Source organism: Geotrypetes seraphini, chromosome 3 (assembly GCF_902459505.1).
Source record: "Geotrypetes seraphini chromosome 3, aGeoSer1.1, whole genome shotgun sequence".
In the NCBI taxonomy this organism is placed as follows: domain Eukaryota; kingdom Metazoa; phylum Chordata; class Amphibia; order Gymnophiona; family Dermophiidae; genus Geotrypetes; species Geotrypetes seraphini.
In genome coordinates this window covers 139,965,102-139,987,127 of record NC_047086.1, presented here as the reverse complement: position 1 = coordinate 139,987,127, position 22,026 = coordinate 139,965,102, and the positions used below count along the sequence as shown (strand labels likewise).

General features: G+C 41.8%; 1 protein-coding gene across 7 annotated transcripts in view; it reads left to right on the top strand.

Annotated features, from left to right (window-relative positions):
* LOC117358256 (cGMP-dependent protein kinase 2-like) overlaps positions 1-22,026 on the top strand; it is a 98,329-nt gene that overhangs the window by 18,151 nt on the left and 58,152 nt on the right. For 3 of the 7 annotated variants that reach the window (XM_033939958.1, XM_033939961.1, XM_033939957.1), the window contains exons 2-5: positions 7,433-7,523; positions 15,580-15,709; positions 17,125-17,291; positions 18,876-18,989. In XM_033939958.1, the coding sequence (XP_033795849.1) occupies positions 7,433-7,523; positions 15,580-15,709; positions 17,125-17,291; positions 18,876-18,989 (502 nt within the window). Of the gene's footprint in view, positions 1-7,432; positions 7,524-10,343; positions 10,796-12,638; positions 12,761-15,579; positions 15,710-17,124; positions 17,292-18,875; positions 18,990-22,026 lie in introns of those variants that run through there. The other 4 variants (XM_033939964.1, XM_033939963.1, XM_033939960.1 and 1 more) reach the window with 4 other exon arrangements.

Below are 22,026 nucleotides of genomic sequence, written 5' to 3'. Positions count from 1 at the left end.
CGCGAGATGCTGTTTTCATCTAATGGGGCAGAAACATCAGATCCATGCAAAACAACCACTTATGTGCCCATTTCTAGAATAGTGCATAAGTGTTTTAATGTGGCTCTGCAAAGGGGGCATAGCCGTGGAAAAGGCATGGGGGTCCAGGGACATTCCCTTAAAATGTGTGCAGTGTTATAGAATTCAGGGAAATTTTCACTCGGCTTACGCACTAGGATTTCCACCTGGTTGCAGTGGGTGTAACTCCTTGCCCTCTATTCTATAAAGAGTGCCAATTCTCTAATGCCCATTATAGAATACCATTCAATACTGATTTTTTTCAGTGTCATTTATAGAATTTGCCCAATAATATATAAACCTCTATATAATGCAGACATTAGAGTCCAAGATTTTGACAGTGATTATTATTATTGTTATCTATAATAATAATCCTCTTAAGCGCGCATGCGCACTTAAGAGGATGTGGGGACCTGACAAGTGCTGTGTCCGTCCGAGGCCGGCGGTTTACGCGCATGCGCTGGCTTGGCGCACCAGAGAGCAAGATGAAGGGGGTGCGGAGCAGCACTGGCGGCGGCAGTGTCCGGTAGGGAACACGTCCACAAGTCCCCCCTCCCACACCAACCACTGGCGCTCCTGTTTGAAGCAGCCTGCTGAGGTTCGCGGCCGGCTGTAGCGAACCTCGCAGGCCGCTCTCCACATGGAGCACGTTCCCTCTGACACGATTGCGTCAAAACTAGTCAAACATGTCCAAGTGTTTGGAGTCTTCATTGGAGTTAGTTGCTCAGAGTCTAACTTTAGTGGTCATTTTTGCTCTGGAGTCTGATCATAACTTAACGCTCCTTTTAAAGCTGCGCTAGCAGTTTTAGTGCACGCTAGACGCTAACACCAGCATTGAGCTGGCGTTAGTTCTAGCCACGTAGCGCGGGTTTGGCACGCGCAAAAATTCTGCTCGCACTAAAAACGCTATCGCAGCTTAGTAAAAGGAGCCCTTAGAGATGTACTTATATTTCTCCATTTTAATGAGCCTTTTTGGGGGTCTAGAATTTAAATTTTTCCTGATTTTTCTAAAATGACACAAAAAAAGAGGCAGGAGTTTGTGGCATGTAAGCTGAGTTCTTGCCCTGGGAACATTATTTTTGTTGAAATTTTCTTGTAATTGTATGATATTGTTTGAGGATAAAAGTTATTGTATCTCAAACAGCTCCTAGAGTTGTGTTGGATTTTTTTAGGGGGGGGGCTAGAGAAGAGTTTAGCATCTTTGGGTTTGTACCTCATTTATTTATTTTTAAAATTTCCATTCCACTTAAAACCTAAGTGGATTAGTCTGTTCAGCTGTTTAGTTGGCTGTAGAAACTCTTTCTGGGGGGTTTCCAACTGGTTCCTTTTTTCCCCCTTTTTTATTTCATTGTGGGCAGATTTATTATTTTTTTTCTGCAGTAGAATTACTGTGGTTAAATTTATTTGTGTCATTTTTCTTTTTAAGATCATAATTCTGATCCTGTAATTGAAAACTGTGATATATAAATGCTGGGTGTTACTAAACTACGGTAGAGCTTCTTACTGCGGGTTGGGTGAGGTAAATGCTCTGATGCTCATAGGAATTGAATGAGCGTCAGAGCATTTGCCTCACTGGCCTGGAGGGCAAGGCAGTTATAAGAACTCCAGAATCATCCAGCACGCCTGCAATTCAGGCTATTAATGAATTAACCCAAAAGATCTCTGCATTTCTTGTTATAATTATTCTTAACTTCAACTTCTCTTGATTGAATATGGTTCCTTTTCTCCATAATTGTGGACTATGTTCATGGTATCAGTAGATGAGAGTGAGATAGTCTTTTTACCCTATCTCACTAGTTTTCTTTGGAGTCTTGCATTTCTTTATTATCTTATTTTATTTCCTTTGTCAAAAAAATGTTGTTTTTTGATGTGAAAAATTAAATTTTTTTAAAAAAGAAAGCTGTACCGCGGTTTAGTAAAAGGAGCCCCCCTCCCCAAAATGAGAAAGATAAGATATATCTTTTCTGTCGCCATAGATACCTGAATGGGGAAATGTCTTATCAAATGGACTATACATTAAAAGGGCTCATTTTACAAAGCTATGGTAATGATTCCCCAGTTACAAATGCACCAAAGCCTAGTGGCATAGTAAGAGGGGTGGAAGGTCCACTCCGAGTGCCATTTTGCTAAGGGTGCAGCACCCCAATTCCTCTCTGTTCCCCCCCAGCTCCTCTACGTGTCCCTTGCCTTCCCCTGTACTTTACTTCCCCAGTGCGAGGTTGCTGTCCACGTCTAGGAAGTGACATCAGAGGGCAAGCTGACACTGATATGAGCATGCTGCTCATGCCGGAGAAGGCTAAAAAGGTACCGGAATAGGGAAGGGGATGCGTGCAAAGCAGGGAGGGCGGGGAAGAGGGCGGGGTAGAGGCACCGCTCACCTTTACTATGCCACTGCCAAAGCCCATTCAATTCCTATGGGCTTCTGTGCATTTAGAGCAGGAGAATCGCTATGACGGCTTTGTAAAAAGGGCCCTAAAGTATGAAATTTGTACACTCACCCCCAAATTCTATTTATGGTGTCCTATGCTGTGTGTGCAAATTGGCGCACAAGTTAATTGGCACTGATAATTGACAGTTAACACCTAGGGCTCCTTTTACTAAGGTGCACTAGCGTTTTAAGCGCACGCATAAGATTAGTGCGTGCTAGCCGAAAAATTACCATCTGCCTAAAAGGAGGCGGTAGCGGCTGGCGCGCGTGGTATTGTAGCGTGCACTAAGCGTGCTCTAAAATCGCTAGAACGCCTTTGTAAAAGGAGTCTCTAATAATTGGCACTAATTAGAAGTGACATGCACAGCTTTCTAAGTGCATTCTGTAAAGTGGTGCTTGCGAATTCTAGTGCATGAATCTTGACAGAGGGCTTGACCAGGAGAGATCATGGGCGTTAGGCACACCGTTGTAGAATATGCCCGATCTGCACCCAACTTGGCACAGGTATTTAGGCCTGGTTTTCATTGGCCTAAATGGGTGTGCCTAAATGTTAGTCACGCTTATGTGCTACAAATATGATTGTATGGTGAGTGCCTTTTATAGAATCATGTTAAGTGCCCTTCTAATCTGTATTAATTTTTGGGGGGTGCCAAATATAAAATTTGAGGGTCAGTAGCCTTATCCCAGTTTATCTTGAGCATCTCAACTTTCACAGCCTTCAAGATAGCATTGAAGACTTATTATTTTCAGCAGCCCTTTAATTTAATCTGAGGGAGATGACTCTATAGAACCCTGAATTGGGCACGCGATCCGTCCTCTTTTTATTTATTTTTTATGATTTTTTTTGTGGGTTTTTTGTTTTGTCTTTACTTTTGTGATTAACTTTATAGAGTTTCTTTCAATCTGTTTTACATTAGATTGTAAACCGCTTTGACTTTTAGAATTGTGGCAGGACAAGCATTCTTAAATAAATAAAAAAAAAATAGGAAAGGAATAGCATTAACTTATAAGCACCAAAAATAGCACCATTTTTAATATAATTTAGAATATATTATATGTAAATAAGACTCAAAGGGACTCTTTTAGTAAGTTGTGGTAAGCAGTGTAATAGTAAGGGGGGGCGGTCTGCCTCAGGTGATGTCTTGGTAGGGATGCTGGCACTCCTCCTCCTCTCTGCCCCTTGCTCCTTTCCACTCCCACTGGGGAAGGGAAGGGGCTCGCTTGCGTGGCAGGAGTGGTGGGGATGGGGCGGAGAAGAGGGCAGGGAAGGGGTGCTACCCACCCTTGCTACATCACTGGTGGTAAGCACTAATATGCACTTGTCAAAATTTAAAATGGCTTACTGCAGGTCGTGCTCAGGCATCCTGTAGTAATTTTCAAATCTGTGTGTGTAAGAACATAAGCAGTGCCTCTGCTATGTCAGACCAGAGGTCCATCATGCCCAGCAGTCCGCTCACGTGGTGGCCCATCAGGTCCAGGACCTGTATAATAATCCTCTATCTATACCCTTTTATCCCCTTTTTCTTCAGGAGATCATCCAATCCCTTCTTGAACCCCAATACCGTACTCTGTCCTATCACACCCTCTGGAAGCGCATTCCAGGTGTCCACCACCCTTTGGGTGAAGAAGATCTTCCAAGCATTGGTTCTGAATCTTTCCCCTCTCAATTTTTCTGAATGCCCTCTCGTTCTTGTAGTTTTAGAAAGTTTGAAGAATCTCTCCCTCTCCACTTTCTCTATGTCCTTCATGATCTTGTAAGTCTCTATCATATCCCCTCTAAGCCTCCTCTTTTCCAGGGAAAAGAGCCCGAGTTTCTCTAATCTTTCAGCATATGAAAGATTTTCTGTACCTTTTATCAATCGCGTTGCTCTTTTCTGAACCCTCTCGAGTATCGCCATATCCTTCCTAAGGTACGGTGACTAATATTAGACGCAGTACTCCAGATGTGGGCGTACCATCGCCCGATACAACGGCAGGATAACTTCTTTTGTTCTGGTTGTAATGCTTTTCTTGATAATACCTAGCATTCTATTCGCCTTTTTAGAGGCCACTGCGCACTGTGCCGACAGTTTCATTGTCCTGTCCACCATCACCCCCAGGTCCTTTTCTAGGATACTTTCACCCATTACCAGCCCTCCCATCATATAGGGTTTCCATTTCCTACATGCAAGACTTTACATTTCTCTACAGTAAACTTCATCTGCCATTTCATCGCCCACTCTTCCAGTGTGTTCAGGTCCCTTTGCAAATCCTCACAGTCCTCTTTGGTCCCAACTCTATTAAATAGTTTGGTGTCGTCTGCAAATTTTATTACTTCACACTTCGTCTCTATTTCTAGATCATTTATAAATACATTGAACAGCAGCGGTCCGAGTACCGACCCCTGCGGAACACCTCTCGTGACCCTCCTCAAGTCAGAGTAGTGGCCCTTCACTCCTACCCTTTGCTTCCTACCCGCCAACCAATTTTTGATCCATCTATGTACTTGTCCTTCCACCCCAAGGTTCTTCAGTTTCCGTAGTAGGCGTTCATGGGGTACCTTATCAAAGGCTTTTTTGGAAGTCTAAGTATATGATGTCTATGGGGTCCCCTTTGTCCATTTGTTTGTTAATTCCTTCGAAGAAGTGCAATAAGTTCATTAGGCACGATCTTCCCTTGCAGAAGCCATGTCGGCTTGTTTTCACCAGTTTATTCTTTTCTAGATGCTCGTCGATGCTGTCTTTTATCAGCGCTTCCGCCATCTTCCCCGGAACTGAAGTCAGACTCACCAGTCTGTAATTCCCCACATTAAAAAATATTTTATCTTTTATTGCACAGAAGGAGTGTCTGGTTGCAGAGAGTGGTTGTTTCTGTGCTCAATGATTAGCACATATGCATTGCTGAGTGTTAACTGATTAGTGTAGGATTCACTTGTGATAAGGTTATCAAATGGCTCCAGAAAAAGGAGGACGGATTGATACATCCAGGTTTTACTTCCATTGAAAGCAATGGAAGTAAAACCCAGATGTCTCAATCTGTCCTCCATTTTCTGGAGCCATATAATAACCCCAAACTTTGTGAGTCCTTACTGGCTATAAAACAGGCATCAGTAAGTGCTCATGCACTAATATTTTTAATTCAAAAAAATAGCTGCTTTACATGCTTGTCCTCTGAGTCAAACTCTCATTGCCAGTCATTGACTGACAGGGGCCACTCTTGGAATGACAGCCATCATTACTTTCTACCCACAGTGGAATACCTGAATATGAATGGTCCTGTTGGATTACTAAGGCCTCATTATTGCAAGAGATTTCTCTGCTATAAACATTTATGATCACTGTAAAGATTTGTATTGTTTACCCAAGAAATAAGTTCCCAGAACATTCTCTGTGATTTATCTTTTGTTCCCTCCTATTATATAGATATAGATCATGGTAAACTTTAACATCTGCTGGTTTGTTTTTTAATCATCCTTGGGATATTTCTATAGTCCAAGGTGCACCTGGACAGGTCTCTATGGAGTCTCGGTGTTTTCTGGCTCACAGGGTAGGATCAGGCATTTGTACTGTATGATGAAGTGGATTTCTCAGAGAACAATTATCCAAAGTGTTTGCACTAATAAATAATAGATACAGTATGTCTGCACAGGCTTTTGTTTGGATTATAGGCTCTGGAAAGTCTGTGTACAATTTTGCTATCGGAAAATATTCACTTTAAAGGTAATTCTGTAAACGGCCAAATTGGACCATGTAAATAGCAGGCCTATGATTGGCCGCTATTAACTTAACCAGCCATTGCTGAATATTGACTTAGCCAGTTAAGTTACTAGCAATCAGGATATAAATTAATTTTTGAATATCCTCATAGGGAAGAATGATTCAAAATTTTTTACAATTTTATATTAGAAACCTATGGCCTTCAATTTTTTTTTTTTTTTTTGCATTTTTCAAGTTTCTGCCCATATAAGTTGAAATTCAATCTCCCAGTAAGCCAGTTTCTAAGGATACATTGTGTGTGCTCATCTTTATCTGAATTCAAGTTATAAGTGAAATTGTTGGAGCAGAGTTTTCTGCAGTGGGACTATCCTATGAAATCTATACGCCAGGCTTATTTGCGGGCAAGGTTTGCTCAGAGACATTTACTGCTTCAAGAATCACTCAGAGGTAGATAAGAATACACTTCTCCCTCCGTATCCACAGTTTCCGTATCTGCGGATTCGCTTATTCGTGATTATTCGGAAGCTGACTCTGCCCCCCAAAATTACATCATCGTTAAAGTTCTTTTTTCTTTTACTGTACTGATAAAAAAGTGTTTCGCTTACCATTCACTCTAAAAATCGCTGCTACCATGCTTTCTTCCATAAATTCGCTGCTTCCATGCTTCCCAGTGTGCACTGAGAAAAACACTGCTTTCCCAGCAACCATAGAGAGAAAGGCTTCTTCCCAGTATGCCTGCCCAGAAATCGCTGGTTGCCTGCCCTGAAATCGCTGGTTGCTGCTCAGAAATTGCTGCTTGCCTGCCCTGAAATCACTGGTTGCCTGCCCAGAAATCGCTGTAGAAAAGTTATTTGCAGTTCCAATAATAAAAACAGAAGGCTTTTTCTAAAAAAACGCGAATAACATTTAAAAAGTTATTCGCATTTTTTCCCTATTCGTGCCTATGGTCCGCCTGCATCCCCCACGAATACGGAGGGAGAAGTGTATGAGTTTTTATGTATTTGGCCATACTCAAGAGCACCTACTGTCGCCTCCTTGTGACCTTGGGCAGGTCACTTGGCACTCCATTGCCCCAGGTACAAAACTTAGACTGTAAGCTCACTAGGGACAGAAATAGTACTTGCATATATGTATGCCTAGTAGCGCTATAGAAATTATTAATAATAGCAGTAGTAGTAGCAGTAGAGATAAAACTGAAATGTCAAGAAGATACTGCCATAACTGAAATGCTTTTTTCATTCTGTATTTTTAGGGGATGGATAGCCAGGTACGTCAGGCTCGCTTGCAGTTGGAGAAGCAATATTTGCAGAGCATGCAACTCATTAACAACCAACAGCAAATGTGTGAGTAATGAAGACTACGGGCCTGATATTCAGGCAGTAGGAGTTAGCCAGGCTGACTCCTGCAGTAGACCCTGAGCCCAGATATTCAATGCTGGGCCATTTCCGGTGACTGATATTGAATATCTGGTCTATTTTTAGCCGCTAGAAACTTAGCCAGCTAAATGGATATTAAGAACTAGTTGGCTAAATTTATAGGTACCAAAGATAGACCAGCTATTTAAGCAGCCCAATTTAATTGCTAGCTCTAGCATTTTAAATTTCACAGATTCCTAGCTAAGTCACCTAACATAGCTGGCTAGCCAATAGCCACTGAGCACTAATACTCAGCAGCCATCTTGTGCTGAATATTAGTATTTAGCCAGCTTAGTACTACTACTACTACTACTATTAATTATTTCTAAAGCACTACCAGACGTACACAGCGCTGTACAGAGTCACGAAGGAGATTGTAAGCTCATTTGAGCAGGGACTATCTAAACAGACAAGACAGACAAATAAGGTAGGGGATACAGTTAGGAGGGATAGTTAATATGCTGGCTCGGGTGCTGAACAGTGGGAAATAGGGTTATTAATTGAAGGCTATAACATAAAGGTGGGTTTTCAGTCTTTTAAACAAGGGAAGGAGTGTATTATTACACAAGCCAACAAAAAAACCATTTCTTTTCATGGTACCTTGGGTTTTTTGATTTGTTCCTGGGGTTATTTGGGGCGCTGATTCAGAAAATTGCATTGGATAGACCACATCAGATCTAGTTTCTCAGATATGGTTGAATTTATTAATTTTTCCCCCTCTATTTAAAAGTTCTCTTCTGCAGAATAGGGATGTCATAACAAGCTTTCTTTTTTGAATTGGAAATTTATGTATTTAAATTACCCACATTTTTTGTGTGTATAATGACCTTTGCTTCACAACTACTCGTCTACTTCCTTTCCTGAAGTGCACACTGGCATACAAATGTAAAGCTCAAATGACAAAATCACTTTTGTTCTGTTATACAGCAAACCCTCAATATTCGCAGGGGTTAGGGGCAGAGCCGGCCCGCGAATAGGGAAAACCGTGAATAATTTTATGGGGCTGGCTCTGATCCACCCCTGCCTCCCTCCTGCGTCCTTGACCTTACCTGGTGGGCTAGAGGTGACACGGGGCAGGAGCAATCTTCCTACGCTCCTGCCTCATGCAGAGCCATCATCAAAATGGCTGCCGTGAGTTCCTGTTGTAGTCTTGGGGCAGCGTTTCTGCATTAAAAAACAAGGGGCAAAAAAATTGCGAATAACCAAATTCGCGAGTGGGGAAACCGTGAATCGGGAGGGGGAGCTGTATTACATAAATATGTGAAAAAAAATTTAGATGGTCAATATGGTTTCCTTAGACTACATAAATTTGCATTTCTCAACCTGATCTGTTTAAAACAGTTGCACATAGATTTAAATTCTAATGGGTTTTTCAACTTTGTCTTCTGTTACCTGGTTTTTGTTTTTGCATACAAGTTAGCAGATATAGTGAGAGTGTTTACATATTTCCAAATGTAGTTTTACATCTAAAACATTGGATTGTAAAAGGTAAGTAACTTAACTGTATAATAGTTATGATTGTATAGGAAGTGTGTGTATATTCCCACTCATTTCATTTTTGCAGATCGAACACTGTAGAGGTTACGGCTTCTTCAAGATGGAGTTGCTTGAATCATCCCAATGTATTTTGCTATATTTGTGGGGAGTACACACTGAAAGCAAGTAGGAAACCTATTTCTAAGTTTGTAAATAGAGTATATGTAGGTCAGTGGTCTCAAACTCAAACCCTTTGCAGGGCCACATTTTGGATTTGTAGGTACTTGGAGGGCCGCAGAAAAAATAGTTAATGTCTTATTAAAGAAATGCGGCCCTCCAAGTACCCTATTTTTTCTATGTCCATGGTTTGACATCTCTTTCTTTCCTTTTTCTCCCTCCCTCCTTCCTTCCTTCCTTTCCCCTGGTCTGGCATCTGTCTCCTTCCCTCCCCCAACTTTTTATTTCTTTCACCCTGCCCCCTTCTTTCTTTCTCTCTCTCTCTCCGTGCCCCCTTTCTTTCTTTTTTCTTTCTCCTTGCCCGCCCTTTCTTTCTGTCTTTCTCTCTCCATGCCCCTTTCTGTCTGTGTCCTGTCTCCCTTCTTTCTTTCTGTCTCCCTATCCACCCCTTTCTTTCTTTATTTCTTCCTGCCCTCCCCCAAGCCATCACCATTGGGGAACAGGCCGCCACCACCGCAATCGGGGAACAGGCCAGCGCCGAGGTCTTAGTTCTCCCTGCTTATCTTCCCCAGTGCGGGGCCGACCAATTCTCGCCACTAAACGTCAATTCTAACGATGGAGAGAATAAGCAGGGAGAGCTAAGACCTCGGCGCTGGCCTGTTCACTGATTGCGGTGGCTTGGAGGAGGGCAGTGAGATGGAAAGGGAAGCAGATTGGGGACCCCTGCTTTAGGCAAGCCGCGAGCCATTTGCCAACATTCCCTCCAGAGAGACTTCTGCAAGTCCAATTACAACAGTCGCGGTCTGTACGCGAGTGTCCTCTTCACAATCAGAAAACTTGTGAAGTGGAGAGGACAGATCGCGGGCCGCAAAATAGTCCCTGGGGGGCCGCATGTTTGAGACCGCTGATGTAGGGTATTTTGGTGTCAAGCTTGGAGATCAAGATAAGCCATGGGCTCCTCATATTGTATGCAAAACTTGTATGGAACATTTGCGCCAGTGGAAACAGAAGCTGCCTAAAATTTGGAGTACCAATGGTTTGAAGGGAACTAAAAAAGCACTTCGATGACTTATTTTTGTATTATTAATATCATAGGCATCAATTGAAATAATCGTAACAAGTGGTCTTACCCTGATCTACCTTCAGCCAGGAGACCTGTTTCGCATTCGGATCTTGTATCCATTCTACCTTTCCATGAACTACTACAGTGCTCAGATGATGAGTCTTGCATGTTTGATATCGCACAAGGTAAAGAAAGTGGGGGCAGTGATAATGATTCCCAAACAACTTCACATAGTGAATGTTTTGACGAGAATGAATTGAGTGATCTGATCAGGGACTTACCGGTAAATCTTTCCAAGGAGTCTTCTGAATTGCTTGCCTCTAAACTAAAGGAAAAGAATGTACTTCAGCCTGGAATGAAAATTACATTTTATCAAAGGAGAGAAAAGGACTTGCTGCCATTTTTTACGAAGACAACAATTTAGTATTCTGCAATGACATTGGAAACCTTCTAAAGAAAATGGCTCTTTCAGAATATAACCCAAGTGAGTGGTGTCTTTTCATTGACAGTTCAAAGCGTAGTTTGAAATGTGTTCTTTTAAATAACGGCAAAAAATATGGTTCTATTCCAATCAGTCACTCCACCAGGATGAAAGAAGAGTAGAAGGCCTTCTCTTTAGTCTTGGAAAAGAAAAATTACCAAGAACATCAATGGGTGCTTTGTGTAGACTTGGTTAATTTTCTTGGTCAACAAATTGGCTACACAAAGTATTCTTTCTTTTTAATCCTTTGGAATAGTAGAGCAAAACATGAACATTGGGCAAAAAAGATTGGCTTCCAAAGGAATGGTTGGAGGACAAAATGTAATCAATGAACCTTTGGTAGCACACGATAGAATTACACTGCCACCACTATGTATAAAGCTAGGCCTGATGAATCAATTTATAAAGGCTTTGAATAAAGACAGTTTGTGCATTGAATACGTGGAGGGGCATAATCGAAAGAAATGTCTAAATCCTTTTTGGGTCTAAGTCGCTAGTCGCCCAGAGTCGGCAGTGTCTAAAGTCCATTCTCAAAAAAACGTCCAAAATATTTTGTTTTTTGAGTTGTCTAACTGTACGTATAGCTGTCTGATCACCCAGACTGCAAAGTCGTCTATCTTTATACCCCATTCTCGTTCAAAAATTTATCCAAGTCAAAAACGCCTAGAAAAGGACCTTTTGGACGTGGGAGGGGCCAGCAAAGTAATGGAATGGACACCTAGACATTGCAACAGAGTAGTAGGGCACTGCTGAGAATTTCACAAAAGAGTGCCACATATACATCTCACCATAACTCCCTTATAGGTCATTGTGAGCCCCCCAAAACACCCCTAAAACCTACTAGACCCACCTGTCTACCACCCCAATAGTCCTCACAACTGCAGGTGGCACCTATATGGCAGTACAGTAAGGTTTGGGGGAGTTTGAGGGGTGCACATGTTCCACCATAAATGCAGTGGTTAGAGTTGCTTATGGGCTTGGGTCCTCCTCTCTGTGGTTCACAAACCCACCCCCACACTACTTAAGCCACCTCTGTGCTGCTCTACTTGGCTTTGCTATGCCAGGTGCTGATGTTCTGGAGACAGGTATGTACGTTTGTATTCCGATTTGTATGATGTTGGGGGGAGGGGTCAGTGATCACTGGGGCAGTGTGTGGGGGTCTGTACTTTGTATCTGGTCACTTTGGATACCTTTTTGGCACTTAGTCCTGGTTTTACATGGCCTAAGTCACAACATACAAGTTCTGTCCAGGCAGCCTTGTTAAACTTCGGTTATACTTGCAGTACAACTAAGTTTAGATCAGCCCACGTCCCGCCCAAATCCCGCCCTCACCACTCCTCCTAAAACACCCCTTTTAGCTCTAGTCGTACAGCAGCACTGAAAAGGCCTAAGTCATTTTTAGATACGTCTAAAACCCGGTTTGATTATCAGCACATGGACAACTTTTCTGATTGTCCAAGTGCCAATTTAGGCCGGTTTTAGACGTATTTCCGTTTCGATTATGAGCCCCATTGCGCATATGTTACCTGGACTTACATGGAAAAACTGAAGGCAGGAATTTTCGATGGTCCACAGATCAGACAACTTATAAATGACCCACATTTCATAGCATCAATGAATGAAATTGAATCATGTGCCTGGTCTTCATTTGTTCTTATGAAAAACTTTCTTGGCAACAATTAGTAGATATGCTCTTTCATTTCAACAGGCTTGGCTGTAACATAAGTGTTTAAGTCCATTATCTGCATAGTCAATTAGAATGCTTTCCAGAGAACCTTGGTGACATAAGTGAAGAGCAAGGTGAAAGATTTCACCAAGACACAAAAACAATAGAAGCTAGATACCAAGGAAGATGGGATGCACACACAATGGCAGATTATTATTGGAATCTTATGCAGGATTATCCTGGCAGAACCCACTCTCAGAAGTCTTACAAAAGGAGCTTCTTATGTGTCGAAGGACTGGAAAGTTTGTATCATAATCTTATGCTTTTGATATGAAATAAATAGATTTTCATGTTGTACACTTTTCTTTTAGTTTTTAATATGTTTCCTTCATGCTTAAAAACTATTAATTTAAACACTACATTAAAATATCCTGATTTTTTAATTGGGTGAGCAGAGAGAAGAGTGGTATATGGCACATGTTCTGTATCTCAAAAACTAGAGTTTAAAGTAGAGAATGACACGGTGACAAAATTCATCACCGTTTCCGTCCCCGCAGATAACCGCGGGAAACCATCTTCATGTCATTCTTTAAAGAGAGAGGGAAGAATCAAAGTATGAATGGCCACAACCACTGACCCACAAGCTTTGCTTTGAAGAATGCTGGTGTAGAAGGACTGAGGTTGAAATAGACACTAGAAAATAACATGGGATTATTTCCCGCGGTTATCCGCGGGGACGGGAACAGTGATGAATTTTGTCACCGTGTCATTCTCTAGTTTAAAGGAGAAAACTGGGGGCTGATTCTGTAAACAAGTGTCCCGATTGTAAGCAGTGGTAGGCGTCCTACCACTCTCTAACAGCCAATTGGGTAGCACATTTTAAAAAAAACGAAAGGACACCTACACTGTAGGTGTTTGTCATGGTCAAGGGAGACATGTCAGGACACTTAAGCTCGCTCAAGGCTGGGCTTGGGCGTGGTTTCACCCAGAAGTGGGCTTGGGCGAGCTTAAGCAGTCAGGTAGCCTTGTTAAACTTCGGTTATACTTGCAGTACAACTAAGTTTAGATCAGCCCACATCCCGCCCAAATCCCGCCCTCACCACTCCTCATCTCTCTAAGGCCATGACAGATGCCTAAAATGTAGGCCAGCAAAATACTGGTCTACATTCCAAATAGATGCGGCAATTGAGCCGATCCTGGCAAGGAAATTCCCCTGCTGTGATCAGCTGAATGGCTGCTGCAGAGGACCCCTCACAAGTTCCACTGAAATTGGCAGGATGGATGCCCACTCTCAAGAGTTTTCATGGGTTTGCTACAATTTGGCTAATGACAGTTTGTCTAATAGTCAATTGATTTAACGACAATTGGTCTAGATATAATTTGTCTAAAGATTAATTCATCCAAAGAGATAATTAATCTAAACGTTAATGTGCCTGATGGACAATTTGTGTAAAAATTACTTTTTTTAAAGTCAATAATGAGAGTAAGCCACATGCTTTAATCTAAACAAGTCATTAACCCTACATGGCACTGCCTCCAATCTGTGCTTTTAGAACAACATTGACAAACTTTTATGCTTTTTAATTTTCACATATTAACTTTATTAGCTCATATCCCCCCCCCCCCCTTTTACAAAACAGTGCAAGAGGTTTATATCGCCGGCCGGTGCGCTAAATGTACTGCGCTGCTCTGACGGTCATAGAATTTCTATGAGCAGTTTTGTAAAAGGGGAGGGGAGATATATAGGTAAGTTCATAAAATTAATTTCTTCCATTAAGGGCTCCTTTTACAAAGGCACGCTAGCGGTTTAACACGCGTAATAGTGCGCGCTAATCTGCCAGACGCGCTAGTATTACCGCCTCCTCTTGAGCAGGCGGTAGTTTTTGGCCAGTGCGGGGGTTATTGCGTGATGAAAAGTCGCATGCGTTAACCCCGCTAGTGCGCCTTTGTAAAAGGAGCCCTAAGTTCATGTGCTAATTTTAAATTTATGAAAATTAAAAGGACTGAGACCTGAATCTTGCTGTAGTTTTTTTTTTACAAAATTACACAGATTTTTGCATAATTTTCCTGTCTACTCTTTTGTTTAGATCCTACTGAGCCAATGAGCCATTAGACCAATTGTACTATTAGAACAATTGTTTTTTAGAGTAGACCAACTAACTCATCAGCCATTGTATATTTCTAGACCAATTGTCCATTAAACATTTCATGAAGAACTTTATCACAAAGTTCTAAAAATCTCCATACACTACATCAACTGACTCACATGTTTATTCATACCTTCAAAAATATGCAGTTGATTGCCAAGGCAAGAGTTCCTTAGGTTGAATCCATGCTGTTCCATTAAGACGTTTGTATATGTGTTCAGTAATTTTGTTCTTTATAATCATTTCTAACTTTTTGCCTGGCACTGACATAAGGCTTATGAGTCTGTAGCTTCCCGGATCATCCCTGGAATCCTTTTTAAAAATTGGTTTTACATTGACCACTTTCTAGTTTTTAGGTACCATGGACATGACAGATTACAGATTGCCAATAGCAGAATCTTTCAATAACCTGGGGTGTATACTATCCAATCCATGTGATTTATCTTATACCATCTTCCAGGTTTATCAAGATTTGTTTCAGTTAAAGAATGACACGGTGACAGAATTCATCACTGTTTCCATCCCCACAGATAACCACAGGAAACTATTCCCATTTCATTCTTTAAGGAGAGAGGGAAGAATCAGTGTATGAATGGGCATACTATTGACCCTCAAGCCTTGCATTGAAGAATGCTGGTGTAGAAGGATTGAGGTTGAGATAGACGCTAAAGAATGACACGGGATTATTTCCCGTGGTTATTTGCGGGGATAGGAAATTTGTTACCGTGTCATTCTCTAGTTTCAGTTCCTCCTCCTCCTCCTTAATACTCTTACCTATCATTTCTGGCACAGGTATTTCCCCTGAATCCTCCTCAATAAAGACTGAAAAAAAATTAATTTAGTCTCCACTATGTCCTTGTCCTCTCTGAATGCTCCTTTCACTCCTTGATGATCTAACAGTCCAACTGATTCTCTCACAATCTTTCTGCTTATTTAAATCTTTCTTCATGGTTTTTCTTCTTCAATACTCTTAGGTGGAGCACAAAAGCATAGACCTACTCATGAAGATGATATGGTAAGGAAAAGCAGGGGACAACAAATTGTCCCTGAACCTCTTCCAAATATCATAGACACAGAAGTGCCAAGATTTCCAAAATCCTCTTGGTAAGTCTTTGGAAGAAGATTTATGGGTGAAATAAGAGATTTCTGCCTTTTAGGGCATAAACTGTTATGGCATTGGACAATTAAATGCAATCAAAAGTAGTTCTACTGCTTCTGTTCTAAATATAGAAATGAAGGACAATGACAACAGATAATGATCATACAGCTTATCTACTTTGCCCATCCACTCTAGCTGTTAGGATTTCAAATTCTTTCCTTTCCCTCAGAAATCCTCTGTTTGTCCAATACTTTCTTGTATTCAAACATCATCTTTGTCTTTACCTTTCCTGGGAAGTTGCTCCATGCTTCTTCTACCCTTTCCATTAAAAAAATGTTTCCTGAGATTACACCTGAGTCTTTTTTACTTTATCTTTATCCTATGAATTCTCATTCTAGACCTTCCTTTCAACTGGAAGAGGCCTTCCTCCCATGCATTTATGCCACAGAGTTATTTAAATTCTCACTCATATTTCCTCTTTCATACCTTTCTTCCAAAGTATACACAGTGGCGTACGAAGGGTGGGGCGGGAGGTGCGGTCTGCCCCGGGAGCCCGCTCTAAGGGGCTGCACAGCTGGCACACTGAGTCCGGAACCTCCCACCCTACTCTGCAACTGCTGCTTTCCTGAATCAACAGCAGCAGCAGTAAACTTTAAATTCAGTCATCGTGGGACCTTCTTGCACTTCTCTGTGGCTGTCGATCCACCCCTCCAACGTCACTTCCTTGTTCTGGAGCAGATCCATCTGCGCAGAGAGGTGCAGCAAGGTCCCGCAATCGATAACTGTGTTTAAGTTTACAATTGCTGCTGCTGGTGTAGGAAAGCATACAACATTCGTCATTAGTCATAATTTAAATAGATTAAATCTTATATATTTCATACTAGTCCAAAATACTGCTTTTATTTATATATATATATATATATATATATATACTTATTATGACCAATGACGAATTGACACGTAAAGCCACAAGGCAGTGAAAACTTTTGAGCCTCTGATGGTGCCACTGAAGTCTTTGGAAGGAAGTCTATATTAAGTATATTCAAAAATAGATGATTATATAGTGGTATATATTGTCTTTATTTCTCTGGTTAGTACATGCCACATTTGCCATTCTGTTTGAAGACTGGAAAATATAAAGGTTATTTATGTTTTTCAAAACTATGGCTGAAGCATGGGAGGAAGAGTTATCTATAGTGGAATTTTTCATCAATCAAAGGTTCTACCTGTTTCTTTTAATTATGTTGTTATAATAATACAGTGCTTCAATCTCAAGTGAGTTTTCATACATATTCTAAGCCCAGGCACATCTGCCAAGTTCCAGCTTCAGTGCTCACACAGCATATGTCTAAATTTTGCTGACTCCAAAACTAGATCTTCATTTTCTCTTTCATTCTTTCTCCTTCCTGGGGTTCTGCAGTGCATTCAGACAGATAGTGAAAGCCATTCAGGCTAACGAGGTCCTTAAGCGTCTGGGAGAGGAGCAACTTGACACAGTGGTGGAGAGCTTCACATTGACCCAGTATGGAAAAGGAGACTCTGTCATCCTTGAAGGATCAGAGGGGAACACCATGTATATCATAGCAGGTACACACAGGAGGCTCAGAGGGCAATGATCATGAATATCTATTTTATCTGTATCCCAGGAACACAGTCTTGCTTTAGACAAAAATAATTAAGATAACCTCACAAAGAAATAAGCAATGCAAAAAGAATGAGATGTAAGGAGATAAGGGTATTCAGAAAGAAATACATGCTTAAGTTATATTTTAATTCATATTAGGGGCATTTAGTCTGGAGCATTGTATGTTGTATCATTTCCCATAACAAAAAAAAGAAGAGGAAGCCACAATGTGGAGTCTGCGTTGGGGGGAGGGGGGGAGGTGGGGAGGTTCCCACCAGATTACTAGTTTTTTGGTGTTAGGGAGCTTATCGGGAGGGTGTGGTGGCATTGAATGGCTTTGGAGGGATCGATGGGAGGGAGGGAGGGAGGGATTTTTTGCAGGTGGGTCTGAGCTGTCAAGCCTTACTTTCCTGTCAGTGCCTGAGCCAATCAGCACTCATACCCGACAGGAAAGTAAGCTCAGATCTTGCCATTAAAGTTTGCGTGGGAAACAATGCATTTCCTTGCTGTGCATTACACGAAGTGCTCATTATAATACTAATGCGCTCCTTTTAATGCATTAGCATAGGATTCTTGGTGGCTGCTACGATGAATGGTAGCAGCCATGCAGAATCCTTTGTGCATCAGCAGGACAGCTTTCCATGCCAGTAAGAGTGCTTTAAAAACTCTTACTGCCACTGAAAGCTTTTGAGCATCAGGGCATTAATGAGGAGAACCGAGACAATGCCTCATTCCTTAGGAATAAAAAGGTTGAATTGGGAACATGAACAAATACTTTGAAAAGTCACATAACTACAAGAGCCTTGACTTTTTTAAGGTGGAATTTGATGATCTTGAAAGGCTTTCTGCTTTTTGCTGTCACTATATTACAACTATACAGATGAGTGTGTAGCAACCAGCGATGTAGTAAGAGGGTGTGGTCTTGGCAGGGATACTGACACCCTTCCTCCTCTCTGCATCCCCCCCCACTTTGGGCACCATTGTGGTGGGAGCACTGGCACCCTTCCCCCTCTCTGCACACCACCCACGCTTCGGGCACCATTTTGGTGGGGGCGCTGACACCTTTCCTCCTCTCCTCCCCCCTGGTTCCTTTCCCACCCACCCCAACTACCGCGTGCACGTGCGCCCCTTCCCTTCCCCCACACCTCTTTAAACATTCCCGGCACGAGCAGCAATCTCAACCTGCTGCTCGCACCAGCGTCAACTCTTCCTCTGATGTCACTTCATGGACCCGCACCTAGGAAGTGACATCAGAGGAAGAGGCAATTCTGGCGCAAGCAGCAGGTTGGAATTGCTGCTCGCACTAGGAATATTAAAGAGATACAGGATAAGGGAAGGAGTGCATGGAGCAGGAGGGGTCAGGGAAGGAGCAGGAGGGGGTGGGAAAGTGGAGAAGAGGGCACCTCTCACCCTTGCTACGCCACTGGCAGCAATTTTCCTTCGAAATGCATTCCAGAATGACTCATGGAAGAGCTGAGCCTAGCTTTAGAAAGCTCAGGAATGGAAGCAAGAAGAAAGTGAAATTTGCCTTGGCTCTTCTTTTTCAGAAGGAGAATTATTCGTGACACAGCATGGGCAGCCTCTACGGACATTGTCAGCTGGGGATGTGTTTGGGGAGTTAGCAATTCTGTATAACTGCAAACGCACAGCTACAGTCACAGGTAAGCTCCCTGGATTTTCGTTAGTGTCATGTCAAGATCACTGTGCAGCCAGTGGCGTAACGAGGGTGAGAGTGGTGCCCCTCCCCTGCTCTCTGCTCCATCCCCACTGTCGTACGTGCACACTGCGTCCCTTCTCTTGTACCTCTGTTACATTCCTGGCGTGAGCAGCAACCCCCAAGCTGCTGTTGCACCTGCATGGGCTCTTCTTCTGACATCACTTCCTAGGTGCAGATCCAGGAAGTGACATCAGAAGAGTTGACAGGTGCGACAGTGGGTTAGGGATTGCCGCTCACCACTAGAAATATTACAGAGGTATGGGGAAGGGAAGTGGCGTGCGCACATATGGCAGTGGGGGACAGGGAAGGAGCGGGGGAGGGGCGGGGAGGTATGGGTGCCGCGGATTACCTTCCAAATTACTTACGTGAAAAAACATCTCTTGCCAATTTTAAGGTGAAGCTAAAGACTTTTCTCTTCCTTGATGCTTTTGTAACTTAAACTGTCCTTTTAAGGACGACTTAGATTCAAGAAAGATTTTACCTTCTGTTCCCCCTCCCTTTGTCATTCTTTCCCTTGTTTGTTCTCTTTCTCTTTATCAATTGTAGTTCTGTTTCTGTGTAAATTATATTTTATTTGGCACATTGTTTTGGTGTTTTTGTTCACTGCCTAGAAGGCTTGATTGGGCGGTATAAGAAATTTTAAATAAACTTGAACACTTGAAACTACACCACTGTGTACAGCAGGAGAAGTGCTTTTAGGCATATGCACTCACTCCAGGTCTAAGTCTGATGTAATTGCAGGTGTGTAAATTCTAGGTTCCCTTATAGAAGTTTGTCTCAAATGTTTTTTAGCTCCTTCACACTACATGGAGCAAATGCTTTTTGCGGCACGCCATACCAACAACAAATTAAACCTGAGAGTTATTTATTTAAAGTCTTTAAGCTTTATATGGATCATTGTAACAACAGTGAAACTAAAGTAGATAGAACAGAATTGCTAACCAATGCGATGGATGTGCCTGTTGTTGAGTGCAAGTTAAATCAAAACATGGCCCAACAAGCAAACACATTTCATCATCCGCCATCTGCAGTCATTCTCTTCTTGTCAATATAAATTCTGTCAGCTGAAAATCCAAGTTAAAAGTATTAAAAATATCCTTACTGGGTCAGACCAATGGTCCATGTAGCCCAATATCCTATCTTTGCGGAGGCCAATCCAAGTCATAAGTACCTGGCAAAAAACCAAATAGTAGCAGCATTCCATGCTACTGTCCCATATCTGTCTTAACAACAGACTATGGACTTTTCCTCCAGGAACTTGTCCAAACCTTTTTTTTTAAACCAGCTACATTAACTCTTACCACATCCTCTGGCAACATGTTCCAGAGCTTAACTATTCTCTGAGTGAAAAAATATTTCCTCCTATTGGTTTTAAAAGTATTATTCTGTAACTTCATCAAGTGTCCCCTAGTCTTTGTAAATCCTGATGCAGTAAAAAAATCGATCCACTTGTACCCATTCTACACCACTCAGGATTGTGTAGGATTTAATCATATCTCCCTTTAGCCGTCTCTTTCACAAGTTGAAGAGCCCTTACCTCTCTAGTCTTTCCTTATACGAGAGGAGTATCATCCCCTTTATCATCTTGGTTGCTCTTCTTTGAACTTTTTCTAGTGCCACTATATATTTTTTGAGATACAGAGCCCAGAACTGAATGCAATATTCAAGGTGAGGTAGTACTATTGAGTGATACGGGGCCATTATAACATTCTGAGTCTTGTTAACCATCCCTTTTCTAATAATTCCTAGCATCCTGTTTGCCTTCTTGGTCGCCGCCGCACATTGGGCAGAAGGCTTCAGCATATTGTCTATGATGACCCCCAGATCCTTTTCTTGAGCGATGACCCCCTAGGTAGTCCCTAGCATCTGGTAACTATGATTTGGATTATTCTTCCCAATTCACATCACTTTGCATTTGTCCATATTAAATTTCATCTGTCATTTGGATGCCTAGTCTTCCAATTTCCTAAGGTCTTCCTGCAGTTTTTCACAGTCCACATGCGTTTTAACAACTTTGAACAGTTTAGTGTCATCTGCAAATTTAATCACCTCACTCGTAGTTCTAATTTCTAGATCATTTATAAATAAATTAAATAGCAACGGTCCCAACATGGATCCCTGTGGCACACCACTATTTACCCTCCACCTCGAAGAATAAAGGCCATTCAACCCTAACCTCTGTTTTCTGTCTGATAACCAGTTCATAATCCACTATTGAACATTGCCTCCTATCTCATGACTCTTTAATTTTCTTAGGAGCTTCTCATGAGGAACTTTATCAAAAGCCTCCTGGAAATCTAGATACACTAAATCAACTGTCTCGCCTTTATCCACATGTTTATTCACACCTTCAAAGAAGTCAAGCATATTGGTGAGGCAGGACCTCCCTTGGCTGAACTCATGCTGATTCTGTCTCATTAAATCATGTTTGTCTACATGTTCCACAATTTTATTTTTTATAATTGTTTCCATTATTTTGCCCATGTCTGATGTCAGGCTTACCAGTCTGAAATTTTCCGAATCTCCCCTGGAACCCTTTTTAAAAATTGGCGTAACATTGGCCACCCTCCAATCTTCAGGTACTAGAGACAATTTTAATGATAGGTTACAGATCACTAACAGCATATCAGCAATTTCATGTTCACAAAGATAAAGTGATCCAAATGGTAACAAAGCCTTGATTGCTTTGTTGCTCAATTTAGGATAACTACTGCATAAAAAATAAAATCACTTGTCATTAGTTTTCCAGGACCAGCCACATCAAAGAATTATGCTTGTCTGGGCGGTTGTATGCTTATGCATAGACGCTCATAACATTGACAGACTCTTGCATTTGTGATGTACTGTACATGTCATCTATTCTAGTGTATACTTATGAAGGGAATTTAAAAAAAATAAATGAAAATTCTGGAATCTCTTGTGGCACACCCGGAATATCTTCTGGTCACACCACTATGCCATGGCACACAGTTTGAGAAACG